General features: G+C 45.3%; 1 protein-coding gene across 1 annotated transcript; it reads left to right on the top strand.

Annotated features, from left to right (window-relative positions):
• The first annotated feature begins 5,337 nt into the window (after positions 1-5,337).
• Positions 5,338-16,920, top strand: FGB (fibrinogen beta chain). Its single transcript, XM_063920515.1, has 9 exons — positions 5,338-5,444; positions 5,733-5,753; positions 7,041-7,253; positions 9,354-9,537; positions 10,527-10,754; positions 11,023-11,136; positions 12,348-12,470; positions 14,865-15,150; positions 15,890-16,920. Exons 1-9 carry the CDS (start codon positions 5,361-5,363, stop codon positions 16,116-16,118), a joined length of 1,482 nt encoding a protein of 493 aa, XP_063776585.1. The 5' UTR covers positions 5,338-5,360; the 3' UTR covers positions 16,119-16,920.
• Positions 16,921-25,891: the final 8,971 nt, after the last annotated feature.

Here is a 25,891-nt window from a genome sequence, read left to right as displayed (position 1 = left end):
CTAAGCAGTTTCTGAGTAGCTCCACACTTACTCGGCATCTGCGATCAGTTCAGTGCTTGTCGTTCCTGGTTTGACGTCACAAACACACCCAGCGTTCGCCCAGACACTCCTCCGTTTCTCCAGCCACTCCCGCGTTTTTCCCAGAAACGGTAGCGTTTTTTCGCACACACCCATAAAACGGCCAGTTTCCGCCCAGAAACACCCACTTCCTGTCAATCACATTACGATCACCAGAACGAAGAAAAAACCTCGTAATGCCGTGAGTAAAATACCTAACTGCATAGCAAATTTACTTGGCGCAGTCGCACTGCGGGCATTGCGCATGCGCATTAGCGACTAATCGCTCCGTTGCGAGAAAAAAATACCGAGCGAACAACTCGGAATGACCCCCCTTGAACGATGTTAATGAAGGACGGTAACGATCTCTTTTCCCTCCTTCGTTAGCATACTGTACATGGGGCCTGATTCTGAGTTGATCGCAGCATCAAATCTGTTAGCAGTTGGGCAAGACCATGTGCACTGCAGGGGGGACAGATATTACATGTGCAGAGAGAGTTAGATTTGGGTGGGGTGTGTTCAAACTGAAATCTAAATTGCAGTGTAAAAATAAAGCAGACAGTATTTACACAGAAACAAAATAACCCACCCAAATCTAACTCTCTCTGCAAATATTATATCTACCCCCCCTGCAGTGCACATGGGCCCTCATTCCGAGTCGTTCGCTCGGTAATTTTCTTCGCATCGCAGCATTTTTCTGCTTAGTACGCATGCGCAATGTTCGCACTGCGACTGCGCCAAGTAATTTTGCTATGAAGATAGTTTTTTTACTCACGGCTTTTTCTTCGCTCCGGCTATCGTAATGTGATTGACAGGAAATGGGTGTTACTGGGCGGAAACACGGCGTTTTATGGGCATGTGGATAAAAACGCTACCGTTTCCGGAAAAAACGCGGGAGTGGCTGGAGAAACGGGGGAGTGTCTGGGCAAACGCTGGGTGTGTTTGTGACGTCAAACCAGGAACGACAAGCACTGAACTGATCGCAGATGCCGAGTAAGTCTGAAGCTACTCTGAAACTGCTAAGTAGTTTGTAATCGCAATATTGCGAATACATCGTTCGCAATTTTAAGAAGCTAAGATTCACTCCCAGTAGGCGGCGGCTTAGCGTGTGTAACTCTGCTAAAATCGCCTTGCGAGCGAACAACTCGGAATGAGGGCCATGGTTTTGCCCAATTGCTAACAAACTTGCTGCTGCGATCAACTCAGAATTACACCCATGACTAGCAATATTGGGCCCAATTCAGCATGGAACACATCTGCGACGCATTCGCATGCTGAAGCCCTTTTGCAGTGTGTGCACATGCAGAATCCGCACTGCACGTGCTCACACAGTGAGATGTGACGGCATCTCACATATGTGAATGCCTCTGCCTCATTGCGGGGCAGGAGGAGGCGTTGGCGCTGCGTTTAGGGGGCGGATTTGTGACCACGGTTTGGACAGTGGTCTGGGCAGCCAGTGCGACCCGAAACATGGCAGGTAGACGTCTGCCTTCGCAGCTAGGCTGTGCAGGCAGAGGGCCTTATCACATATCACATACTTAGGGACAAATGTCTCATAGGTACTGTGTGCGCGCACATAAGGCGCGTGCCCACAAATGGGTGTGGCCAAATGTCACATGGGTCGTGGCCAATAAAAATGGGGGCGTGATACACATATGGGGGGCAGATACACATATGACCCCAATATTGCCAGATACACATTGCCCCACAGTGCCAGATATACGTTGCCCCACAGTGCCAGATACACAAATGCCCCCACAGTGCCAGATATACATTGCTCCACAGTGCCAGATACACAAATGCCCCCACAGTGCCAGATATACATTGCCCTACAGTGCCAGATACACAAATGCCCCCCACAGTGTCAGATACACAAATGTCCCCACAGTGCCAGATACACAAATGCCCCCACAGTGCCAGATACACAAATGCCCCCACAGTGCCAGATATACATTGCCCCACAGTGCCAGATACACAAATGCCCCTACAGTGCCAGATATACATTGCCCCAGAGTGCCAGATATACATTGCCCCACAGTGTCAGATACACAAATGCCCCCACAGTGCCAGATATACATTGCCGCACAGTGCCAGATACACAAATGCCCCCCACAGTGCCAGATACACAAATGCCTCCACAGTGTCAGATATACAGTTCATTGCCCCACAATGCCAGATACACAAATGCCCCCACAGTGCCAGATACACAAATGCCCCCACAGTGCCAGATATACATTGGCCCAGAGTTCCAGATATACATTGCACCGCAGTGCCAGATACATAAATGCCCCCACAGTGCCAGATATACATTGCCCCACAGTGCCAGATATACAAACGCCCCCACAGTGCCAGATACACAAATGCCCCCACAGTGCCAGATATACATTGCCCCACAGTGCCAGATACACAAATGCCCCCACAGTGCCAGTTACACAAATGCCCCCACAGTGCCAGATATACATTGCCCCACAGTGCCAGATACACAAATGCCCCCACAGTGCCAGATACACAAATGCCCCCACAGTGTCAGATATACATTGCCCCACAATGCCAGATACACAAATGCCCCCACAGTGCCAGATATACATTGCTCCACAGTGCCAGATACACAAATGCCCCCACAGTGCCAGATACACAAATGCCCCCACAGTGCCAGATATACATTGCCCCACAGTGCCAGATACACAAATGCCCCCACAGTGCCAGTTACACAAATGCCCCCCACAGTGCCAGATATACATTGCCCCACAGTGCCAGTTACACAAATGCCCCCCACAGTGCCAGATATACATTGCCCCACAGTGCCAGATACACAAATGCCCCACAGTGCCAGATATACATTGCTCCACAGTGCCAGATACACAAATGCCCCCACAGTGCCAGATATACATTGCCCCACAGTACCAGATACACAAATGCCCCCACAGTGCCAGATACACAAATGCCCCCAGTGCCAGATATACATTGCCCCACAGTGCCAGGTACACAAATGCCCTCACAGTGACAGATACACAAATGCCCCCACAGTGCCAGATATACATTGCTCCACAGTGCCAGATACACAAATGCCCCCACAGTGCCAGATACACAAATGCCCCCACAGTGTCAGATATACATTGCCCCACAGTGCCAGATACACAAATGCCCCCACAGTGGCAGATACACAAATGCCCCCACAGTGCCAGATATACATTGCCCCACAGTGCCAGATACACAAATGCCCCGACAGTGCCAGATATACATTGCTCCACAGTGCCAGATACACAAATGCCCCACAGTGCTAGATACACAAATGCCCCCACAGTGCCAGATATACATTGCCCCACAGTGCCAGATACACAAATGCCCCCACAGCGCCAGATATACATTGCCCCACAGTGCCAGATACACAAATGCCCCCACAGTGCCAGATATACATTGCCCCACAGTGACAGATACACAAATGCCCCCTATATAATTTTGCCAGTCATGTTGGATTGAGAAGTGTCACTAAGGTGTATATTTACTAAGGTGTGAGTTTTTTTAGTAGTCGAGATGTTGTCCATTGCAACCAATCAGATTTTAGCTATTATCTTCTAGATGCGGCTATATAATGCTGCATTCAGATCGCAAATGCCGGATCCTACCCGGTAAGAGAAACGTGTACTTACCGGGTGGGATCCGGCATTTGCGCTCCGTTGCTGGCTTTCCGACCCGGCAATATACCGGGTCTGTTGCCATAGCAGCGGAGGGCGCAGCAGCAGCAGGGGCGGGGGTGGAGGCGGCGCCGGGAGATGAGCTCATCTCCTGCGCCGCCTCTGCCTATGCTGTGAATGGGAGCCGTGTCGCATCGGAACGGCTCCCATTTACAATGCGCCTGACCCGGTAATCAACCCGGTAATAACCCTTCTTTTTTACCGGGTTGAAGTACCGGGTCAGGCGACCCGCTAATTCTGAATAGGACCTTTCACATCGCACACTGACCCGTTTCGACACGGTAATATGCCGTGTCGATACTGGGTTTTTAGTGCAATGTGAAAGGGGTATAAATGTTAAGTTGAATCGGATTGGTTGCTGTGGACAATATCTCCACTTCTAAAAAACTCCTACCTTAGTAAATATACCCCTGAGTAATCATCTGTATGATTATTCAGGGGTATATTTACTAAGGTAGGAGTTTGTTAGAAGTGGAGATATTGGGGTCATTCTGACCCGATCGCACGCTGCAGTTTATCGCTGCGGTGCGATCGGGTCCGAACTGTGCATGCGTTGGCGCATACCAGACGGCCGAAGGCTGTCGGGCCGCTACGAACGCCTCTGCCTGATTGGCCGCTGTTTCGTGGGTGCGGTCCGGCCAACGCAGACGTGGCCAGACCGAACAGGGGGCGGGCCGCAGCAGCTGTGTGACGTCACGCGCAGCCGCTGTGGGCCGGGGAGCGATGGGTAGCTCACAGCCAGCACGCTAAAGCTGCGCTGGTCGGGAGCTACTCTTGAAGTGCAAAGGCATTGCTGCTGTGTGATGCCTCTGCACTTCTGCTGAGGGAGGGGGGGGGGGCGGCACTGACATGCGGGGCAGGATAGCCCTGTGCTGGGCGTCCCCCCGCATGTCAGTGTGAATGATCGTAGCTGTGCTAAATTTAGCACAGCTACGATAATCTCGGAATGACCCCCATTGTCCACAGCAACCATTCCAATTCAACGTAACATTTATGTAGCTGCATCTAGAAAACTCCTAACTTAGTAAATATACCCCTAAGTAATCATACAGATGTATGCTCATCTTTGCTGCGATGCGGCATGCCACACGGCCTACCGTGCTGTGACTATTCACAGCTGGCAATCGCTCCATTCACAGCCTGGCGCAAGGCAGCAGCAAAGATGAACATGGCTACATCTGTAGCTGGTTACTTAGCCAAATACGTTGCTGTAACCTTAGGTTATGTGCATAGTCTTGACACAATCCATACATATCTTGTTATGCTAAAATATATTACTGCATGTGTTACATTATGTCTTGGCATACACAGTACATGTACACAGTCTAATATACTGATGAAAGGTTTGAGTATTACTTGATTGAACTATTCACTACAGCATTAGTTCAGTTTTCTAATCTGACTCTAAACCCTAATTTTGCAATAATTCAGCCTGACATAACGGAGTCTCACAGTTCCTGTAAACAGCGTAACAGGGTAGATTACCTATTAACAAGGCAGGAGTCTATGTGCAATTGTCATCCTATCAGCGGACAGTCAGGAGGGGACGTCAGTGCCATAGAGCTATAAGAAGAAATGTTCCTTAGTGAGGCACCATTAAAACCAAGCATGGCTAAAGTCATGAGGGTGGCCTTGTTACTAGTACTCTGCGCCTCTGCAGTGTGGTGCAGTGATTACGATGAAGAAGATGGGGTAATCATACTAAACTAGCATTATTTTATTCCATAATATTATTATTATTACTATTACTATTATTATTATTACTATTATTATTATTATTATTATTATTATTATTATTTAATTTGTACAGTGGTCATTCTGTTCACTTACCCATGTTTGTAATTATTCTTTTGTTTAGTTTTTATTTAGTTGTTATTTTATAAATAGTTTATAATCTGTAGCCATATATTACTTTAATGGAATCAGTGTGCAATGTGATTGTATCATTTTATTGAACTGTCCTTTTTACATATTTTGCAGGATGAAGAACCAAAAGCAAAGGTAATAATGTCTAACTCTCTATATTAATGTTCTTGCTTCATAGAGTACAACCAGAAAGTGTTACATATGGGAAGCGTTTAAAACACCGCCAGTCAGGATCCCACCGGTTACAATACCGACATCGGAATCCCAACAGGCGGTGAAATGACACAGGCTATTCTCCCTCTGTGGGTGTCCATGACACCCATAGAGGGAGAATATAACCTCGCCTCGGGAGAATATAATATCACCCCACTGCCGGCATTCTGGTGGATGGGATTCCGCTGTCGGGATCATGACAGCAAACATTCCGTCCGCCGGGGAATCGCGTGTATTCCGTACATATAACAGAGAGGGATCTTTTGTTCTACCAGAGATGATAGAAAGGAATGCTTTACAGTACTCAGACTTAGGAGATCTCTCTCCTCTGACAGCCTGACTCACCATCTAGATGACTGCATTATTTATTTAATATAATTTATTTATATAGCGCCGCCATATTGCGCAGCACAGTAGGGAGAATATTTAATTTTCACTTGATAATTCTTTGCCTTCTCTGTACAGGTGCAAATTCAGAGGGGGGCGCAATCAGTGCAATCATTCCCCCCCTCCCTCCACACATCATGCAGAGAGAGGAAGCTGCTTCAGCCAGGCGCACAGCTGTGGGGATGGCCACTGGGGGGGTTAACCATCAATTGTACCATTGGTGGCTAACCTCAGTGGTATGAAAACATCGACTGAAGTGAATCATTGATGGTTCCTCCCACCAATGGTCATCTCTTTTCTTTTTACTTATAGCTGGCCAATCAGAGATAGGGTGGGACTTCATGGGTCACATCAGGGGGTGAAGCTAAGCTCTGTGTCCCAGCACCAGGGAGACTAAAGTCGATGAGGGGCTCTGTACCATTGATAGTGGAGATCTCCGCCATTGATTATAAAACCAGCAGCCATCGATGGTTGTCATTCATCAATGGTTGGTGGCCATCCCAAGTGTACTTGGCTGGTGAGACTGGCCTGCAGCTACTGACAGGTCAGAAGTGTAGTGTGGGGGTGGACCTGGGCACCCACTGGGCACTTCCAACAAGCCCATATCCAACAGTACCCACCCCATTCTCATTGCCACTGAATAAAAGATGTGTTTACATCTTTTTGAAATGAAGTTTAGAGTTTCATCAATGTAACATTTATAGTGAACAATAGTTTAATTAGGTCTGTATATTCTATTCATAAGTCTACCTCAATAGCTGTAAATTTCATTTGTGTTGATATTTTTTAAACATGAGAGTAACTGGTTACTTTTTCTACCAGGTGGTTGAGGTCAATAAAACATTAGCTGATGCGAGAGGACATAGGCCACTTAATCCCGGACAAAAGCTAGCTCCCACCAGGCGCCCTCCTTCACTACCAGCCAGTGGAGGATACTATCAGTTACGTCCAACCAAGCCACCAGCCAGAGGGCAGAAGAAGGAAGCCGTAGTCTATCCCGATGAAGGAGGCTGTAAACATGCGTATGAACAGACGGTATGAGCATTGTGCATATTATAGTAAAAAAAGGGGGTGTTAATGGCGAAACAGGAAGGAATGGAAATAAGTGTTTGGGGTAAAGAGTAGAATATGAATAATTTACTGGAAACAGGCTTGTCCTTGTATTAGGATTTGTTGTACTTGGTGAGCATCATGAAGATAAATGGGGAGGTTTTGGGTACATTTAGCAGAGACTGTATGGATGGAAGATGGTATTAGTAATATGGAAAATGATGGTCATTTAATGTAAGATCACTTCATATGGAGGTTAACTGTGGGCAGGAGAATGGGCAAAGGCAGTTCTCTTAGTATCACACATTGTTGTGCTGGCCATGGCCTTGCAAAGTACTAAATAGTGCTTTATACATAATGGAGGCAAAGTTGGACAGAGTTTCAGATCACAGCAAAGTAACACAATGTACTACAGGTTGAGTATCCCATATCCAAATATCCGAAATACGGAATATTCCGAAATACGGACTTTTTTGAGCGAGAGTGAGATAGTGAAACTTGTGTTTTTTGATGGCTCAATGTACACAAACTTTGTTTAATACACACAGTTATTAAAAATATTGTATTAAATGACCTTCAGACTGTGTATATAAGGTGTATATGAAACATAAATGAATTGTGTGAATGTACACACACTTTGTTTAATGCACAAAGTTATAAAAAATATTGGCTAAAATTACCTTCAGGCTGTGTGTATACGGTGTATATGTAACATAGATGCATTCTGTGCTTAGACTTAGGTCCCATCACCATGATATCTCATTATGGTATGCAAGTATTCCAAAATACGGAAAAATCCGATATCCAAAATACCTCTGGTCCCAAGCATTTTGGATAAGGGATACTCAACCTGTACTCGGTTTCAAAAGCATTAAAGTTTGTTGTGTGTGTCCTTTTTTTTTTTTTTTTTTACTGCAACATTGACTCATTCCAATGACTTTTTTCTCTTCAGTCCATGATTATATATGTTTTATTGGCCTAGGATTTTTTCTCAGTGATGCTCAGGATACTCAAAAATTATGTTGAGCAGGCTAGGACCAAGACACACCAGCAGTAGCAGTAATGATAATCATCAGTAAAACATCCTCTTGAACAATGAGCAGTGTTTTAGTGGCGTTATATGGAGACTTTATTGGAGTAATCTGTGTGATTGTTAGAAGTGGAGAAATATGTGTGTAGTAGTTGCTTGGACAGTAGACACAGGGTTGGGAAAATGTTGTGGCATGAGTAGGGGTTTAAGTCAAGGAGATATTTTTTAAGAGAGCTGAATTTATTAATATATATAATAAGCAATCAAGATTCCTTTTTATATTGTGTACGTATTGTGTACGTATTATTGACAGATTATGTTTAAATCATATAAACAAATGACATAACTTGTACTGTACTTTGTTTATATAGCAATATAGTACTGTACGGAAATGGTAACTTCCATACATGAGAATGTGGAATGTTTTTATACCACTGAAAATTTGGTCTGCTAGGATTCTGCCTCCGCGTTTATCATAATCAGTATGATAGCTAGGAATATACAACTGTAACCATCATCTCTACTCAGGGGTGTGCAATCAGTCAGGACCCTAAGGGGTATATTTACTAACATTTGGGTTTATAGAAGTGGAGATCTTGCCCATATCAACCAATCAGATTCTATCTATCTTTTAGAAGGTGCTAGATACATGATAAGTAGAATTTGGTTGCTATGGGTAACATCTCCACTTTTATAAACGCACACTTTGGTAAATTAACCCATAAGTGTCATCTCAGAATATGTTTTTTGGGGGCCCTGATTGTGACATATACAATATATTCTATTGAGAACTGTTGCCTTTTTTTGGGTCCCAGTAAAATGGCACTGTGACACTTGGGGCAGATCATGTTATTCACCATCTTCAATTACATGATCAAGCAGCATTGCACTAAGCATCTATTCTGCCCATTCACTCATTGGACAACAGTTAGGGTATATTAGGAAAAATCACAAAGTATCACAGTGATTCTACAGGACTTTTGTAAGGACAGTCATTTAGCTTGGGAATTACCATTCTTTTGTAGTCATACATTTCTTGTATATCATTCTTCCAGGGAGTATTATGTCCTAATGGCTGTGAATTGCGCACTGCACTTCTGAAACAAGAGAAGAACGTTAAAGACTCCCTAACTAAAATTGACCCCAGAGTGAAAGCCCTGTCACAGTCCACTGTAAACATATACAAGTATGCCACTGTTCTTGGAGACAAGGTCAAAGAGAGACAACAACTGAATGATGGTAACATTTATATTATATCTTAATGTTCATAATACTTCATCTGTTTCATTAGCTTAATGTTTGAACACATATGAGGCGTCATTGCGCTAGTTATAATTACTTAATCAATAGTGGAAATGAAAGCCCACGACACGTGCCAATGTGGCCATTCTACATTACCATCCACAAACATACAGAAAGCCAAATTGGAAAAATCCAATTACTGTGGTCTAGCCCTTGCGTTGACTTTGACTCGATTTTATCTGAAACCATCAAATGAGCTAATGAATTTATGATCCATGTGGCCGGCTGTTGAATAGGGACATGTTGTAGCCAAAATAACTGAAAGTGAAATGACAATGAAATCTCTGGTATGTTTACTTTCATTATGGGTTTTAATGCATAGATGTGGACTTTGGCATCAATTCAGTTAGGAGCAAAGCCGGAGATGTGCTGTTGTGACAGTGTTTGAACGCCAACAATGGCACTCTACATTGCCCCAATATTGCCCTTACATCTCCCCATATTGTGATTGTAGGTACGGTACCCCAGAATGAGCAATTTTCCATCACCCCTAATTGAATGACCCCTCAGTATTCTCCTCTGCTAGATCTGTGCCAGTAACACTGGTGCTGGGCAGTATCCTGATTAGAGCCACTGGAAATGTTACAGCTTTCCATTAAAATATTGATATTTATTACATAAACTTAATTTCAAGTGCATTTTGCACATTTCATTTGGGTACCGTGCCTGCATTTTATTGAATTAGCTATCTAATCCAGGGGTTCCCAGTCACGATCCTCAAGGCACACTAACAGGACAGGTTTTAAGAATATCCACACATCTGTGTTAAGGCATGGATATCACTAAAACCTGGACTGTTAGTGTGACTTGAGGACCAAGGTTGGGAGACACTGATCTAATCTAAAGAAACTACCTTGGTTTATTAGGGCAGTGTGCAGTGTGCAGAACAGCAGATGATGTGCAATTGTGAAACCTTTCCTTTCCAGATAACCAAAATGTTATAAATGAATACGGTGAAGATCTGCAGGAGGAGTACACTTTCATCAAGGAAAATCTGGACAACAATGTGCCATCCAGCATACGCATCCTCCGCCAAGTATTGGAAAACCTGCGATCCAAAATTCAGAAGCTGGAAAGCACAATTTCACAACAGTCGGAGAACTGCAGATCTCCATGTGTTACATCTTGCAATATTCCGGTGGTCTCAGGCAAAGGTAGAGCAGATTGTTTTTCTTCTTACAGCTTTATTCCACTCCTGAGAACCTAACAATACACACTAAGGACACACACTAACTATACACCCCAACCAAACACATTAACCACACAAGAAAACCAACCAGTACAAAGCATAAAAGAATTCTATACTTTATGTAAATGTTTTATTATCGTCTAAGTTGTATAGATTTCTCATTGGTTTGGAACTGCTTAATACATAACAACCATTACTTTATTATATATCTGGAATTAAATTTCTTTTTGTAGAGTGCGAAGAAATCTACAGGAAAGGTGGAGAGACATCAGAAATGTATCTTATTCAACCAGATGGATTTTTCAGACCATACAAAGTGTACTGTGACATGACCACACAAGATGGAGGTGAGCATGTTAAATTTAAAATGGGTTTAGCATAGCCGGGGCAGCCAGTGTCAGACTGGGGCATGTAGGGCCCACCGGAGAAATGCAGTGGTAGGGGCCGATGTTTAGGGGTGTGGTCAGTCTGCAGAGGGGCTGTGGCTTGCCACATCATTGGTTTGACTAACCATTAGAGAGTGCAACATCTGGGCCCCCTCATAAATATATACAGTAAATTCAGCTGCTGCATGCATGATAATGTACCAAATTAATTAACAGCAACGCACTGTAGAAAATACACCATAGTCCAGTATACGGTAACATATGTGTAATTCCAGTGCACAGTCTGGAACCTGATCCTCAGAGCAGGAGGTGGGCTCCCAGGCAGTGTGGCCTACCGGTGGTTTTCCCTGCACCCCTTTGGGCCAGTCCAAGCCTGGGGGCAGCCATACAATATATAATATTCAAAGGTCCAGTGCAGAATATGCAACTGGGCTTCTCTTTAACTATTATTACTGAACTGATAGCAATAGTGCAATGTAATGGATATGGAAGGGTAGTATGTATTGTACACAGCATTAAATGCTGTTACAGGATATGACAGAGCAGCAGCATATAGCCTGGGCCTTTAAGGGCATACCTTCCACACAGTACTGTTTGCTGTCCCTACCCAAGGAATTTTTGGCCCTACTCTCCTTGCCCCTAGTTACCAGCATGCCAAGGTCAAATTATTTGCAAGCACAATTGTGCTTACATACAGGTGTATGTTTAAACTTACACTATTTTGGGGACAGCTAATAAATTATATAAACTTTGTGTAACACAGCAGCATAGCACAAGCTTAAAATACATACATGCTTAGACTTACAGTACCTGTTAAAATGAGTGCAAGAATATAGGTTCAGTGTATAAAGTTCATTTATATGGTCCAGATCCAGAATAACACTATAGGTCAAACAGTGAAAAACGTGTACCTAACATACCAGATTACGCAGACATCTAAGGAAACTGCCATGTTAAGCTGCCTTGGCAATATATATTTATTTCTGATAAATTGTAGGGATGAGGATAAGGGTTTTGTTTTTTTCTCACCACGAAAATTGGTGATAAGTAAGTTGTTGTTTTTTTATCACCGTGAAGGGGCTCTTAATAATAAATATACCTCTTAATATCACGTAGTGTATACACTGAGGTCATGTAATTTACAATGTAAACCAATAATTACAATTCTTCAGGTTGGACACTGATCCAGAACAGACAGGATGGCAGTGTTGGATTTGGTAGAACCTGGGATGCCTACAAAAATGGATTTGGTAATATCGCTCGTGATGGAGGAAAGAAAATCTGCGACATGCCAGGTGAGTTTCATTTATACTTGTAATCATTTTATTTGTTACTTATTTAACAAAATAGCATTAAAGAGATCTTCTTCCTTAAGTAGGAATTTTTCCTTCCTTCCTTCCTTCCTTCCTTCCTTCCTTCCTTCCTTCCTTCCTTCCTTCCTTCCTTCCTTCCTTCCTTCCTTCCTTCCTTCCTTCCTTCCTTCCTTCCTTCCTTCCTTCCTTCCTTCCTTCCTTCCTTCCGTATTCTAGTGAATTCTCTGTATTTAGCATGGTCCCAGCACTTGTCTGCTCTCCAAAGCAATGAAGAAAGACAAATGAAAGGGATCCAAAACAGTTTCAGCTCTATGCAGGGAGTGGTGGGTGTGCCACAGGAGGAACCATCACTAAAGGGGGCTTTAGTATTGGGAAAAGCTTTATTATTGAATCAATGTATATTTTGCTGTCAGAAAACACTGGGTTCGGTATGGTTTTGGCGCTGGGGATCCCGGCGGTCAGTATACCGACTGCGGGAACCCGGCAGCAGAATGCTCTCGCCCAGGGCCGGCAACAGAAATCTCGGGGCCCCGTACAGTGATATCTGTGGGGCCCCATCTAATTGTATATATGTATACTGTCTATCTATCTATCTATCTATCTATCTATCTATCTATCTATCTATCTATCTATCATCTATCCACACACAGAGGCTCCAGCAGGGGCTATGCTGCAGACAAGACCAGCACTCCATTCATAGCATAAAGTGATTTAATGTCATCCAAGACACGACTAGTGCAAAGTCAGCATATGGCATATTGGAATATTCTCACAAATAACGTCCATGCTGGGGACATGTGTCCAACCCAGCTGTGGCTCCCTCAGTCTGTCTGTCCCCAATGACTACATGCTGCATTCCTAGCTCCCCTACCCTATGCCAAAGCAATATATACCCTCACCAATCCACTCTTACCCAGGGGAGAGATTCACCTGCGCTGCACTTTCCACTATCCAGACCCGCACACCACACAGCAGGTACCATGCGGCCCTCACACCCCACCAGAAGAGGCCAGCACAGGGCACAGGAATCCTGCCCAGCGGAGCTGCTGCCATGTCCCATAACTGCTTGCAACAGATAGGGACCTGGAATAGCAGGTGCACACTTGCGCCGCATAATGACTGTGTGTAAGAGGCTCCTGTCACTCTGAGGCTCCATTGTAGAGAGAGCACACCCCCTTTTTCATTTTGTACTTTTGTACTGAGCCCTTAGGGAGCCCTGGCACTCTCCACATGGCCAGCTGTCTCAGTCCTATACAGCGCAGACTTGCTACCCCCGCCCTCCTGATTACTCTGAGGCTGCGCCCACACCACCTATTTGGACAAGACGGCTCACATCCCTGACGGTCACTAAGTGGCATATCCTTGGGGCCCCTCTGACCCTTGGGGCCCGGTACAGTTGTCCCCTTTGCCCCCCCCTGTCGCCGGCCCTGCTCTCGCCACAGGTTCTGTTCCCACTAGTTGCGATTTTGAGGGGCACAAGATGTAGCCATCGGTATTGTGATGGTCAGTCACATAATTACATCCCAATACGGGTAACCTATCATCACACATTTTCCTGTACAGCTCTATAGGGTACAAGGGAAAATTGCCAATGTTGGTGGTCATATTGCTGAGCCATTTCAACGCCCATTGCCTGTGACTGAAATACCCCTTTCAGTTTTTCATTTAGTACATGGCCATTTCATTCGATATTTAACCTTGGGACATATTTAGTTAGCCGCATAATACACCAGAACTGAATTCCAATTTTGCTTGCAGAATAAGCCTACCGTAACTAGCTAATATATACGCGCAGCACCGATGCCACCTCACATGTAATTGAATCTGCGTATTCATATGTTTATCTTTAGTAGAGAAAACAATATGCCGACTTTATTATTTGGGTTTGAACATGAGGCAAGCAATGCATTGACGGCCAAACCTAAAATTCAATTAATAATATCAACATATACCAGCTTCTTATTGCAAGCATTGTATGGAGCACTTTTGAGACTAAAATAACTGATGGGAAAGAATAGGTGACATAAGAAGCTAACATACAGTACACATATACAGTACAAGGTCATAAACAGTACAATATAAGGTAATGTTCATATATTTTGGTAATGGAAAACTTTTACATATATTATATTCATATGTATTTTACTTATATTGGCCTCATAAACATGATGTCTTTTCATACTGGATATTATTTATATAGTGCCACCAAATGTCTGTAGCGCCATACAGGGAAGATTAAATTGGTATACCTCAGATAGAAATGATCAGTCACTGACTGTGAGGGGGAAGCTCTGGGGACACGGATCTGTGCAGGGAAAACCAAGAGGAGGGGGAACTCTATGATCAGAAATTAACACTTTTTCTATCTTTTCTTAGGTGAATTCTGGCTGGGTAATGAAAAGATTAGCCAACTTACCAACCTGGCACCCTCAGAAACCTTAATTGAAATGGAAGACTGGAGCGGCAGTAAAGTGTCAGCACATTACTCTGGGTTCCTTGTACAGAGTGAGGCAAATAGATACCAGATATCTGTCAGTGGCTACAAGGGAAATGCTGGCAACGCTCTCTTAGAAGGGGCACCACAACTGAAAGGAGAGAACAGAACGATGACAATACACAATGCCATGTTCTTCAGTACATATGACAGAGACAACGATGGCTGGTATGTGTGAATGTATACTGTTTTGCAGGATACATTTTATTGCTCTGTTGTAGGCAGTGATACCGAGAAGGGCAGATACAAAGTACCTGTGCCTCACTTAGGGCCCTGGAGTTCAGAGGAAGCGTAGCCATGTCCCCCTCAACATGGCAATCATTTCCTATTTGCAAACCATAAGAACATAGTCCAATGGCCTGATGCTGGGGAGCATAGCTGTACACCCTCCAGTTGTCTATCTGGCCCTGATGTTACATGGACACACTTCTGTTAATACCAACATTAGGGTGATCCATTTTGGTCTAAAGTACAAAGATGGCCATCTGCATGACACCCACAAATGTGTATAGGCCAGAGTGCTTGCAATATTTTGCACTTGTTTTTTCATTAAGTCATCTAGACAAAATAAAAAGTACATAATAGATATTAAAATTGTAAAAAAAAATGATGTACTACTAATAATTAGTACTAAATAATAATATGCTACTAATATACTCAGATATACAGTATCTGAATTATGTCATTTTATATTGTCTCAAGTAGTCCCAAATAATGCCATTAGCTTTATAACTATATAATAATCATACCATTATATAAGGACAAGTGTCAAAGCCAGACTCCTCTCATTAAAAGTCCTGTGGGACAATGTCTTCTGAGATATAAGGCGCTGCATGAGTCTTTTCCTTTTATTTTAATGATAACTGCAAAGAAAATTAAAGATAATCTTCTTTTATTTTATCCGTAGGATACATGCAGATCCAAACAAACAGTGTTCCAAAGAAGATGGTGGTGGCTGGTGGTACAATAGATGCCACTCGGCTAATCCTAATGGCAGATATTACTGGGGTGGTATTTACTCACCAGATATGACAAAACACGGCACAGATGATGGTGTCGTATGGATGAATTGGAAAGATTCCTGGTACTGCATGAAGAAGATGAGCATAAAGATCCGACCAAGGTTCAGCAATTAAAAAATGCTGAGAGAGACAAACATCACATTTTACTTCAGAAGAACTATGACAGCCATTAGCCTATAAGATACCGAACACTTCAAGCATGCGCAATGTTCAATGCTTTAGTGAATCTATGATCTTAAGAGAGGAGAAAATATGCTGTGCTCAGAGTTGCCAGCCTTGAAAATATGTTTTTACTAACAACTTTACAAAAATGTTTTACTGACATCTAGCATTTTACTGACATTCATATGCTAGTTTAAAAATATGTCCAAAAGTTCAACTGAAAGAGCAAGCAGCTGCTATGATTAAAGGGTATTTTGTACACAATAACTTCACAATATCAAAACAATTTGTCAGACACTTCCATGTGTACTAATGGGTAAATTTTTGGCTTTTTACTGACTATCAACTCTGGCTACTCTAAAGCTGGGTACATACTAGATGACCATCAATTTTGCAGATGGTAAGGACAATTTTACCCTTGCCCCGAACCAGGCAAGATCCCTTGTTCCGTCCTTCATTACACTGCATGGCATCGCTAACGATATCTTCATATTCACCTGAATGTAGGCCAATCTGAAGATGCGATGAACAACCTGTGGGAGCGCACACTGGTGCGTACACACTGGACGATTTGTTGTTCCGATCCGTCGAAAGTCGACAAATCATCCAAAATATCTCTAGTGTCTACCCAGCTTAAGAGCCTTAAACAACTGGCTGTGACTCCGATGATCATTAGATCTTATAAAACATGTTTGCTATGGCAATGCCAATGAAGATCTGTATAATAATAAAGTCACTGAAGTATTGTTATGAATCAGTTCAGTTTATCTGAAGTATGCAACAAGAAAACCTGGAGATTTCAATGTGGACAAATATTTTTAGATGTATGTTCCTGATGCTCCTCATTTTCTGCCGACTCAGCTGTTTTTGTTTCTCTGGGGTCTATTTACTAAGCCTTGGATGGAGATAAAGTCGCTGGAGATAAAGTACCAGCCTCCTGGGGCTTATTGGGGCTCATCAGTTTAGCTGCATTCTGATATGATGGGAATTCTGCTTTTAATATACCTTAACATCATTTACTTGCTAGCTACACCCATCATAGATAGACAACACCTCCTTAGTATCTGAGCAACAGCGCCACCTCTGGTTAAATGCTATTTGGGGGACTCTCATACCCCAGGCTGCTTATGTTCCTTTAGAGCACCAGGGATTCCAGTGTAATTGCGGAAATGGGGTTACCCTCAATAATTATACACAAGAGGAAAACACAATCCAGTTGCAGAAGGAGTTAGAAATGACTGTTCAAAGTTCACGACTAGCTCGTAGGCAATTGAAGTTAGGCAGAGGGTTATCAAAATTTTAGCTGGAGAGCAGCGGCGTTTCTAGAGAGGAGGGGACCCATGTGCAGACTCCGTGTGTGGCCCCCTCCTCTCCTGTAGCCGTCACCGCCGCTGTTAACGCTCTCAGCACTAGAGACTCTGCCATAGTGCCAGAGTCTACAGCGCATGCAAAGGACTCCGAAAAAATGGTAGCTGCACCATTTTTTCAGAGTCTTGCGCATGCGCTGTAGACTCTGGCACTGTGCAGAAGTCTCCAGTGCTTAGTGCGCTAGCAGCGGTGGTGACGGCTACGGGAGAGGAGGGGGCCCACATACAGCCACCGATGGACACTGGAAAGGTGAGTATAGAAAAAATGGTTGCAGTGTGTGCGGTGTTGGCCCCCTCTGGACCCAGGGGCCCGTGTGCACCGCACACACTGCACCCATTATAGATACACCAGTGAAGCAGTGGAGAATCAGCATGAGCTTGGAAGCGTGCTCACGGACAATGCTAGTGACTGATTTCATACAAATAAACTTGCTAACAGTATATTTGTGGTGTTGCACCAAAAATGTCACAATGAGTAACCTCACAATTTTAAATGATTTATATATAAATAAAACACAGGAAACAGTGCTGACGTTACAATTAGGTCAAATTTTATTGACAAATAACTCAAATTGGTGGCGGCATTAAAGGATGGACAGAACAACAAGCATGCATACAAAGCAAAATATTGGTATTCATCTCCCCACTTACCATAACACCCACCCGTTTCCTGGACAATACAATTGGCCTACAATGTAGAGCGCACCCGATAAGACTAATACTTAACTTTAAGAACTGGATTACCATTCTGTACTACCATAGCAAGGCATAATCTGACCCACAACCAGAATGCCCCCTGTACATATAATACTACACACCAGCCCACCCCTATACATATAACACTACACATCTGCCCCAACTGTACATATAATACTACACACTTTAGCCCACCCCTATACATATAACACTACAGAGCTGCCCCAACCAGAGGCGGAACTACCGCCAGTGCAACCAGTGCGTTGCACTGGGGCCTGCCTCTGTCCAGGGGCCCAAAGCATGTAATGAGTCAAACTGACTCATTACATGCCGCTGTGCGCTGCGGGCAACCGCTGCCCGCAGCGCACAGCCACCCGGAGAGAGGAGAGGAGCAGCGGTACGGGGGAAGGAGGAGGAGGGAGGTGAAGGAGGTAGCCGCAGCAGCGCTTTACTACTGGTGGAGGCGCTGCTGCTGCTGCCCCTCTGCTTCACTATAGGCTATCTTCCGAGAACAGCCTATAGTGAAGCAGAGGGGCAGCAGCAGCAGCGCCTCCACCAATAACACAGCGCTGCTCCGGCTCCCTCCTCCACCTCCCTCCTCCTCCTTCTCTCCAGCCCGGGAATCGCCTGACGCTGCACCGAGGAGCCTGAGCCAGCGGAGAGGGTAAGTATAATTCTTCTTTCTTTCTGTCTCTTTCTTTCTGTCTCTTTCTTTCTTTCTTTCTTTCTTTCTTTCTTTCTTTCTTTCTTGGGACTGCCTGCCGCTATGTTTAAAAATGGGGGACTGCCTGCCGTTATGTGTAAAAAAGGGGTATCTGCCTGCCGCAATGTGTAAAAATGGGGAATCTGCCTGCCGCAATGTGTAAAAATGGGGGACTGCCTGCCGCAATGTGTAAAAAGGGGGAATCTGCCTGCTGCAATGTGTAAAAATGGGGAATCTGTCTGCCGCAATGTGTAAAAATGGGGGACTGCCTGCTGCAATGTGTAAAAACGGGGGACTGCCTGCCGCAATGTGTAAAAATGGGGAATCTGCCTGCCGCAATGTGTAAAAACGGGGGACTGCCTGCAGCAATGTGTAAAAAGGGGGAATCTGCCTGCCGCAATGTGTAAAAAGGGGGGACTGCCTGCCGCTATGTGTAAAAATGGGGAATCTGCCTGCCGCTATGTGTAAAAAGGGGGAATCTGCCTGCCATAATGTGTAAAAAGGGGGACGCTGTCTGCCGTAATGTGTAATAAGGGCACGCTGTCTGCCGTAATGTGTAAAAAGGGGACGCTGTCTGCCGTTATGTGTAAAAAGTGCACACTGTCTGCCGTAATGTGTAAAAAGGGGGACGCTGTCTGCCGTTATGTGTAAAAAGTGTACGCTGTCTGCCGCTATGTTTAACAAGGGCACGCCGTCTGCCATTATGTGTAAAAAGTGTACGCTGTCTGCCGCTATGTGTAACAAGGGCACGCTGTCTGCCGTTATGTGTAAAAAGGGGACGCTGTCTGCCGTTATGTGTAAAAAGTGCACGCTGTCTGCCGTAATGTGTAAAAAGGGGGACGCTGTCTGCCGTAATGTGTTAAAAGGGGGACGCTGTCTGCCGTAATGTGTAAAAAGGGGACGCTGTCTGCCGTAATGTGTAAAAAGAGGAATCTGTCCGCTGTAAGGTGTAAAAGGGTCTCTACCTGGTGTAGTGGTGCTACTGTGCGGCGTAATTTGAAGAATGGAGACTACTGTGCACTGTTTTATGAATTGGTATTATTTTGTGGCCACACCCCTTCCCCACGAAGCCACGCCACTATGTATTTTTGCGCGCGCCTATGGCGCGCACTGCCCCTGTTTTGCATGCAGGGGTGGGGCTCCGATGCCGTTTCTTGCACACAGTGCTAAAATGTCTAGTTACGGCACTGTTGCTAGGTATCCATTTCTCTGGCCCTGAGCAGGTCCCCCTCACCAGATCCTCTCCAGGGTTGAGGGGGTGGACTTGGATGGGATGTGGGGGGGGGGGCAAAGCATTTTGTCGCACCTGGGCCCACCGCTCGCTAGTTCCGCCACTGGCCCAGAATGCCCCCTGTACATATAATACTACACACCAGCCCACCCCTATACACATAACATTACACAGCTGCCCCAACTGTACATATAATACTACACACCAGCCCACCCCTATACATATAACACTACGCAGCTGCCCCAACTGTACATATAATACTACACACCAGCCCCCCCACTGTACATATAACATTACACAGCTGCCCCAACTGTACATATAATACTACACACCAGCCCACCCCTATACATATAACACTACGCAGCTGCCCCAACTGTACATATAATACTACACACCAGCCCCCCCACTGTACATATAACATTACACACCTTCTCTCTGTACATATAAAATAAATTACACATTTGGGGTTACATTTTCAAGAACTTGAGTTATCAATGAGCTGGATGTCACTGTCAACATTTTAAAAATTAATAAGCAGCTATTTCAACACACCCATGAGGTGGCTGCCTAATGTCGTTTTTTGGGGGGGAATGTTGCCAGTAGCCCTAATCCCCAGCTTTCCTTTCTGTTTAGTTCTATTTTTTCTGTGCTTTTTCATGTAACCCACAAATGTTACAGCTTTTTTATACTGCAATTTAGATTTCAGGTTTAGCCCAGTTGCTTGCTTTTTTGCTTTATTTACAAACATGAATTAGGCCCTTTGTGTAGTCCCACAAAGGGCCTGCACAAATAGTGCCAGCTGTAGTCTTGCCAGTTCTAATGATACGTGTGTCACCTCAGAGAAGGGAGAAAGCAGTGACTGTAATATTGTACTTTATGCTCTGTAAGTGTTCATTTACAGATTTATTGAAAGAAAAATGTATCAATTATGTTCTTAATTATTGTTCAAAAAACTATGTTTGAAGCTGGATGGTTTTATCTATCTATCTATGTATCTATCTATCTATCTATCTATCTACTGTATATCTACACACACACACACACACACACACACACATATATCAGGCATGCAGATTGTACAGTGCTCTACGTCCTCTCCTTCTGCAACAGTATGTCTGCTTTAAGTGGGAAGAATGGACCTCATGGTGTTCTCCAGCCTCAGGAGTGCTTCCCTTATTCTAGCTGCCTGATTTTCACTGGCACTGGGTTCATTTCTTCCTTTTTCTGATAATGGTCCAGCTCTTCCTCTTCCCAATGATGGTCCAGCTTTTTCTCTTCCTGATGATGGTGCTGTTCTTCCTAATGGTGGGCCAGCTCTTCCTCTTCCAGATGATGGTCCAGCTCTTCATCTTCCCGATGATGGTCCACCATTGGATGGTCTGCGGCGTCTTGACGTCAGCCATGTCTCACTGATGTTATGGTTTGTTCATTCTTTTAAAAGCAGCTGGGCTAACTCCCTTTGGCTCATTGTATCTGATGACAATACCTGCACAAATTGAAAAACACAAAAAGAAAAGGGAAAGAAAAAACACAGATGTGATTGTGCGTTGAGATCTGGTCACTGGTTAATTGCTGGCAGCATATACTAGTGAGCAAACATGATCTCTCTTGGAAGGCTCTTTCTCATACGTCAGCAACTGAAGACATGCCAGTGATATTGGTGTGCACTGGGGCTTTATGCCATGGAGAATTCAAATGTGGCATGCGGGTGGCAGTTGGTGATGGCAGTTGGTAATAGCCATGCTTCACATCTCCCGACTGGTATTACATAGTGAAACATGTGGGAAAAATTACATTGTAGTGCTGAGGAGTCATTACACCAAAACAAGGTGGTTTGGGGCATCTACTGAAATCATCTAATTTCTGCTGCTGGACCCAGTGGGGCAGATGTATCAAGCCTGGAGAAGGGATAAAGAAGTGATAAAGCAGTGATAAGTGGAAGGTGATAGCACAGCAGCCAGTCAACTCCTAACTGTCAATTTTCAAACCCGTAATGATTGGCTGGTGCATTATCACCTTGCACTTATCACTGCTTTATCCCTTCTCCAGGTTAGTACATCTGCCCCAGAGAATTCAACTGTCAATGCTGCTGCCATCCCTACTCCTTCATTGGCTATCTCTGTGGCCCTTGACAGTTGCCAACATTACAACATTTATGGGATATATATAAGTGTGTGTGTGTGTGTGTGTGTGTGTGTGTGTGTGTGTGTGTGTGTGTTTATATTCCCCATATTATATATTAGCACAGAAAAGTTATATTACCATGTGCAGATTTAATCCAGTATGCATGTTAGTACAGGTTGAGTCTCCCTTATCCAAAATGCTTGGGACCCGAGGTATTTTGGATATGGGATTTTTCCGTATTTCGGAATAATTGCATACCATAATGAGATATCATGGTGATGGGACCTAAATCTAAGCACAGAATGCATTTATGTTACATATACACCTTATACACACAGCCTGAAGGTCATTTTAGCCAATATTTTTTATAAGTTTGTGCATTAAACAAAGTGTGTGTACATTCACACAATTTATTTATGTTTCATATACACCTTGGCCCTCATTCCGAGTTGTTCGCTCGGTATTTTTCATCGCATCGCAGTGAAAATCCGCTTAGTACGCATGCGCAATGTTCGCACTGCGACTGCGCCAAGTAACTTTACTATGAAGAAAGTATTTTTACTCACGGCTTTTTCTTCGCTCCGGCGATCGTAATGTGATTGACAGGAAATGGGTGTTACTGGGCGGATACACGGCGTTTCAGGGGCGTGTGGCTGAAAACGCTACCGTTTCCGGAAAAAACGCAGGAGTGGCCGGGGAAACGGTGGGAGTGCCTGGGCGAACGCTGGGTGTGTTTGTGACGTCAACCAGGAACGACAAGCACTGAAATGATCGCACAGGCAGAGTAAGTCTGGAGCTACTCTGAAACTGCTAACTCGTTAGTAATCGCAATATTGCGCGTACGTCGGTCGCAATTTTAAGAAGCTAAGATTCACTCCCAGTAGGCGGCGGCTTAGCGTGTGTAACTCTGCTACATTCGCCTTGCGAGCGAACAACTCGGAATGAGGGCCCTTATACACACAGCCTGAAGGTCATTTAATACAATATTTGTAATAACTTTGTGTATTAAACAAAGTCTGTGTACATTGCGCCATCAGAAAACAAAGGTTTCACTATCTCACTCTCACTCAAAAAAGTCCGTATTTCGGAATATTCCGTATTTCGGAATATTTGGATATGGGATACTCAACCTGTAGAATAATCTTTCACGTAGCATCCTTCCATTCTCCATTCCTCAATGTAATAACAATAACTGCATAAGGCTATAACAAAGAGGACGCATGGTAGTGAAGTAGGTTTCAGTATGATTTGCTGATGGACAGTATGCCTCCTGTACATATAATACTACACACCAGCCCACCCCTATACATATCACACTACACATCTGCCCCAACTGTACATATAATACTACACACTTTAGCCCACCCCTATACATATAACACTACAGAGCTGCCCCAACTGTACATATAATACTACACACCAGCCCACCCCTATACACATAACATTACACAGCTGCCCCAACTGTACATATAATACTACACACCAGCCCACCCCTATACATATAACCAGGGGCGGAACTACTGGCGGGGCAGGCAGTGCATTGCACTGGGGCCCCGCCGCACTCAGGGGCCCACAGCCGCCGGCCGGCATTTAGAACAGATTGACATGCGGACGAACGTCCGCATGTCAATCTGCGGTCTCCTCTCCCTCCCTGCTGCGGTGCCTGCTCCCCCGGCCCCCCCTCCCCCCCCTATGTGTTGGAGGGACACGAGCGCATCGCGCGTCTCTCCTGTGTCCCTCTTGGCTCTCCCCCAGCTGTCTAAGGAAGCATGTGCCGTTCGTGAGCTCTGATTGGCTCACGAACGGCACTTCCTTCATTAGACCGGCCGGGAGGAGAGCCAGGAGGGACACAGGAGAGACGCGCGATGCGCTCGTGTCCCTCCAACACATAGAGGGGGGAGGGGGGGCCGGGGGAGCAGGCACTGCGGCATATACCTGGCACTGGGGGGACAGATCTGGCACTGGGGACATATACCTGGCACTGGGGGGACAGATCTGGCACTGGGGACATATACCTGGCACTGGGGGGACAGATCTGGCACTGGGGACATATACCTTGCACTGGGGGGGCATATACCCGGCACTGAGGGCATGTACCTGGCACTGGGGGGGCATATACCCGGCACTGGGGGGGGGGCATATACCTGGCACTGGGGGCATGTACCTGGCACTGGGGGCATATACCTGGCACTGGGGGGGGGGGCATATACCCAGCACTGGAGGCATATACCTGGCACTGGGGGGGAAGCAGGCACTGGGGGGGGGGGAATATCTGGCACTGGGGGCATATACCCGGCATTGGGGGGGCATATACCCAGCACTGGAGGCATATACCTGGCACTGGGGGGGAAGCAGGCACTGGGGGGGGAATATCTGGCACTGGGGGCATATACCCGGCATTGGGGGGGCATATACCCGGCACTGGGGGCATATACCTGGCACTGGGGGGGAATATCTGGCACTGGGGGCATATACCTGGCACTGGGAGCATATAACTGGCACTGGGGGGCATGTACCTGGCACTGGGGGCATATACCTGGCACTGGGGGCATATACCTGGCACTGGGGGGGAATATCTGGCACTGTGGGAGAATATCTGGCACTGGGGGCATATACCTGGCACTGGGGGGGGAAGCAGGCACTGGGGGGGCATATACCTGGCACTGGGGGCATGTACCTGGCACTGGGGGCATGTACCTGGCACTGGGGGCATATACCTGGCACTGGGGGCATATACCTGGCACTGGGGGGGAATATCTGGCACTGTGGGAGAATATCTGGCACTGGGTGCATATACCTGGCACTGTGGGGGAATATCTGGCACTGGGAGCATATGTGGCACTGGGAGCACGGCCCTAGCAACAAGCACTACCCACTAGCAACGAGCATGACACCCAGTGCATGAAACCCCTGGCAACGAGCATGACATCCTGGCACCGTGCATGGAACCAAGTGCATGAAACCCCTGGCAACAAGCAGGTAATTTAAAAGTAATTGGAAGCCTTACTGTAGAACTTAATGTGTAATGGGCATTACGGTGTGTGGCATAATGTATCACGGACATTGCGGTGTGTGTCATAATGTTTCAGGCATTACGGTGTGTTGTATACTATATCACGGGCATTGTGGTATGTGGTATAATGTCTCAGGATCATTGTGGTGTGTGTCATACTGTGTCACAGACATTGTATGTGCTATAATGTATCAGGGGCATTGCAGTGTGTAGCATAATGTATAACGGGCTCAGCGATTCCTGGCATAATGTGTCACACGCATTACGGTGTGTGGAATAATGTGTCACAGGCATTACGGTGTGTGGCATAATGTGTCGGGGGCATTACGGTGTGTGGCATAATGTGTCGGGGGCATTACAGTGTGTGGCATAATGTGTAGGGGGCATTACGGTGTGTGCATATTGTGTCATGTGCATTATTGTCAGTGATCGCAAAAACGCGCTATGGCGCGTATTTTACCCAGAAACAGCCGCCCAGGACTCACATTTAGAAGATGAGCGGGTCCCACAGGACGCGCTCATCTGAATATGTGTTTGCATGTGTTAAGCCTGTCAGCGGAATGCAGGAGGTGACTGGCTGTTTCCTCGGCC

This window comes from Pseudophryne corroboree, chromosome 1 (genome assembly GCF_028390025.1).
Source record: "Pseudophryne corroboree isolate aPseCor3 chromosome 1, aPseCor3.hap2, whole genome shotgun sequence".
Taxonomy (NCBI): Eukaryota; Metazoa; Chordata; class Amphibia; order Anura; family Myobatrachidae; genus Pseudophryne; species Pseudophryne corroboree.
The sequence above is the reverse complement of the archived record's forward strand: the minus strand, read 5'-3'. Positions and strand labels throughout refer to the sequence as shown.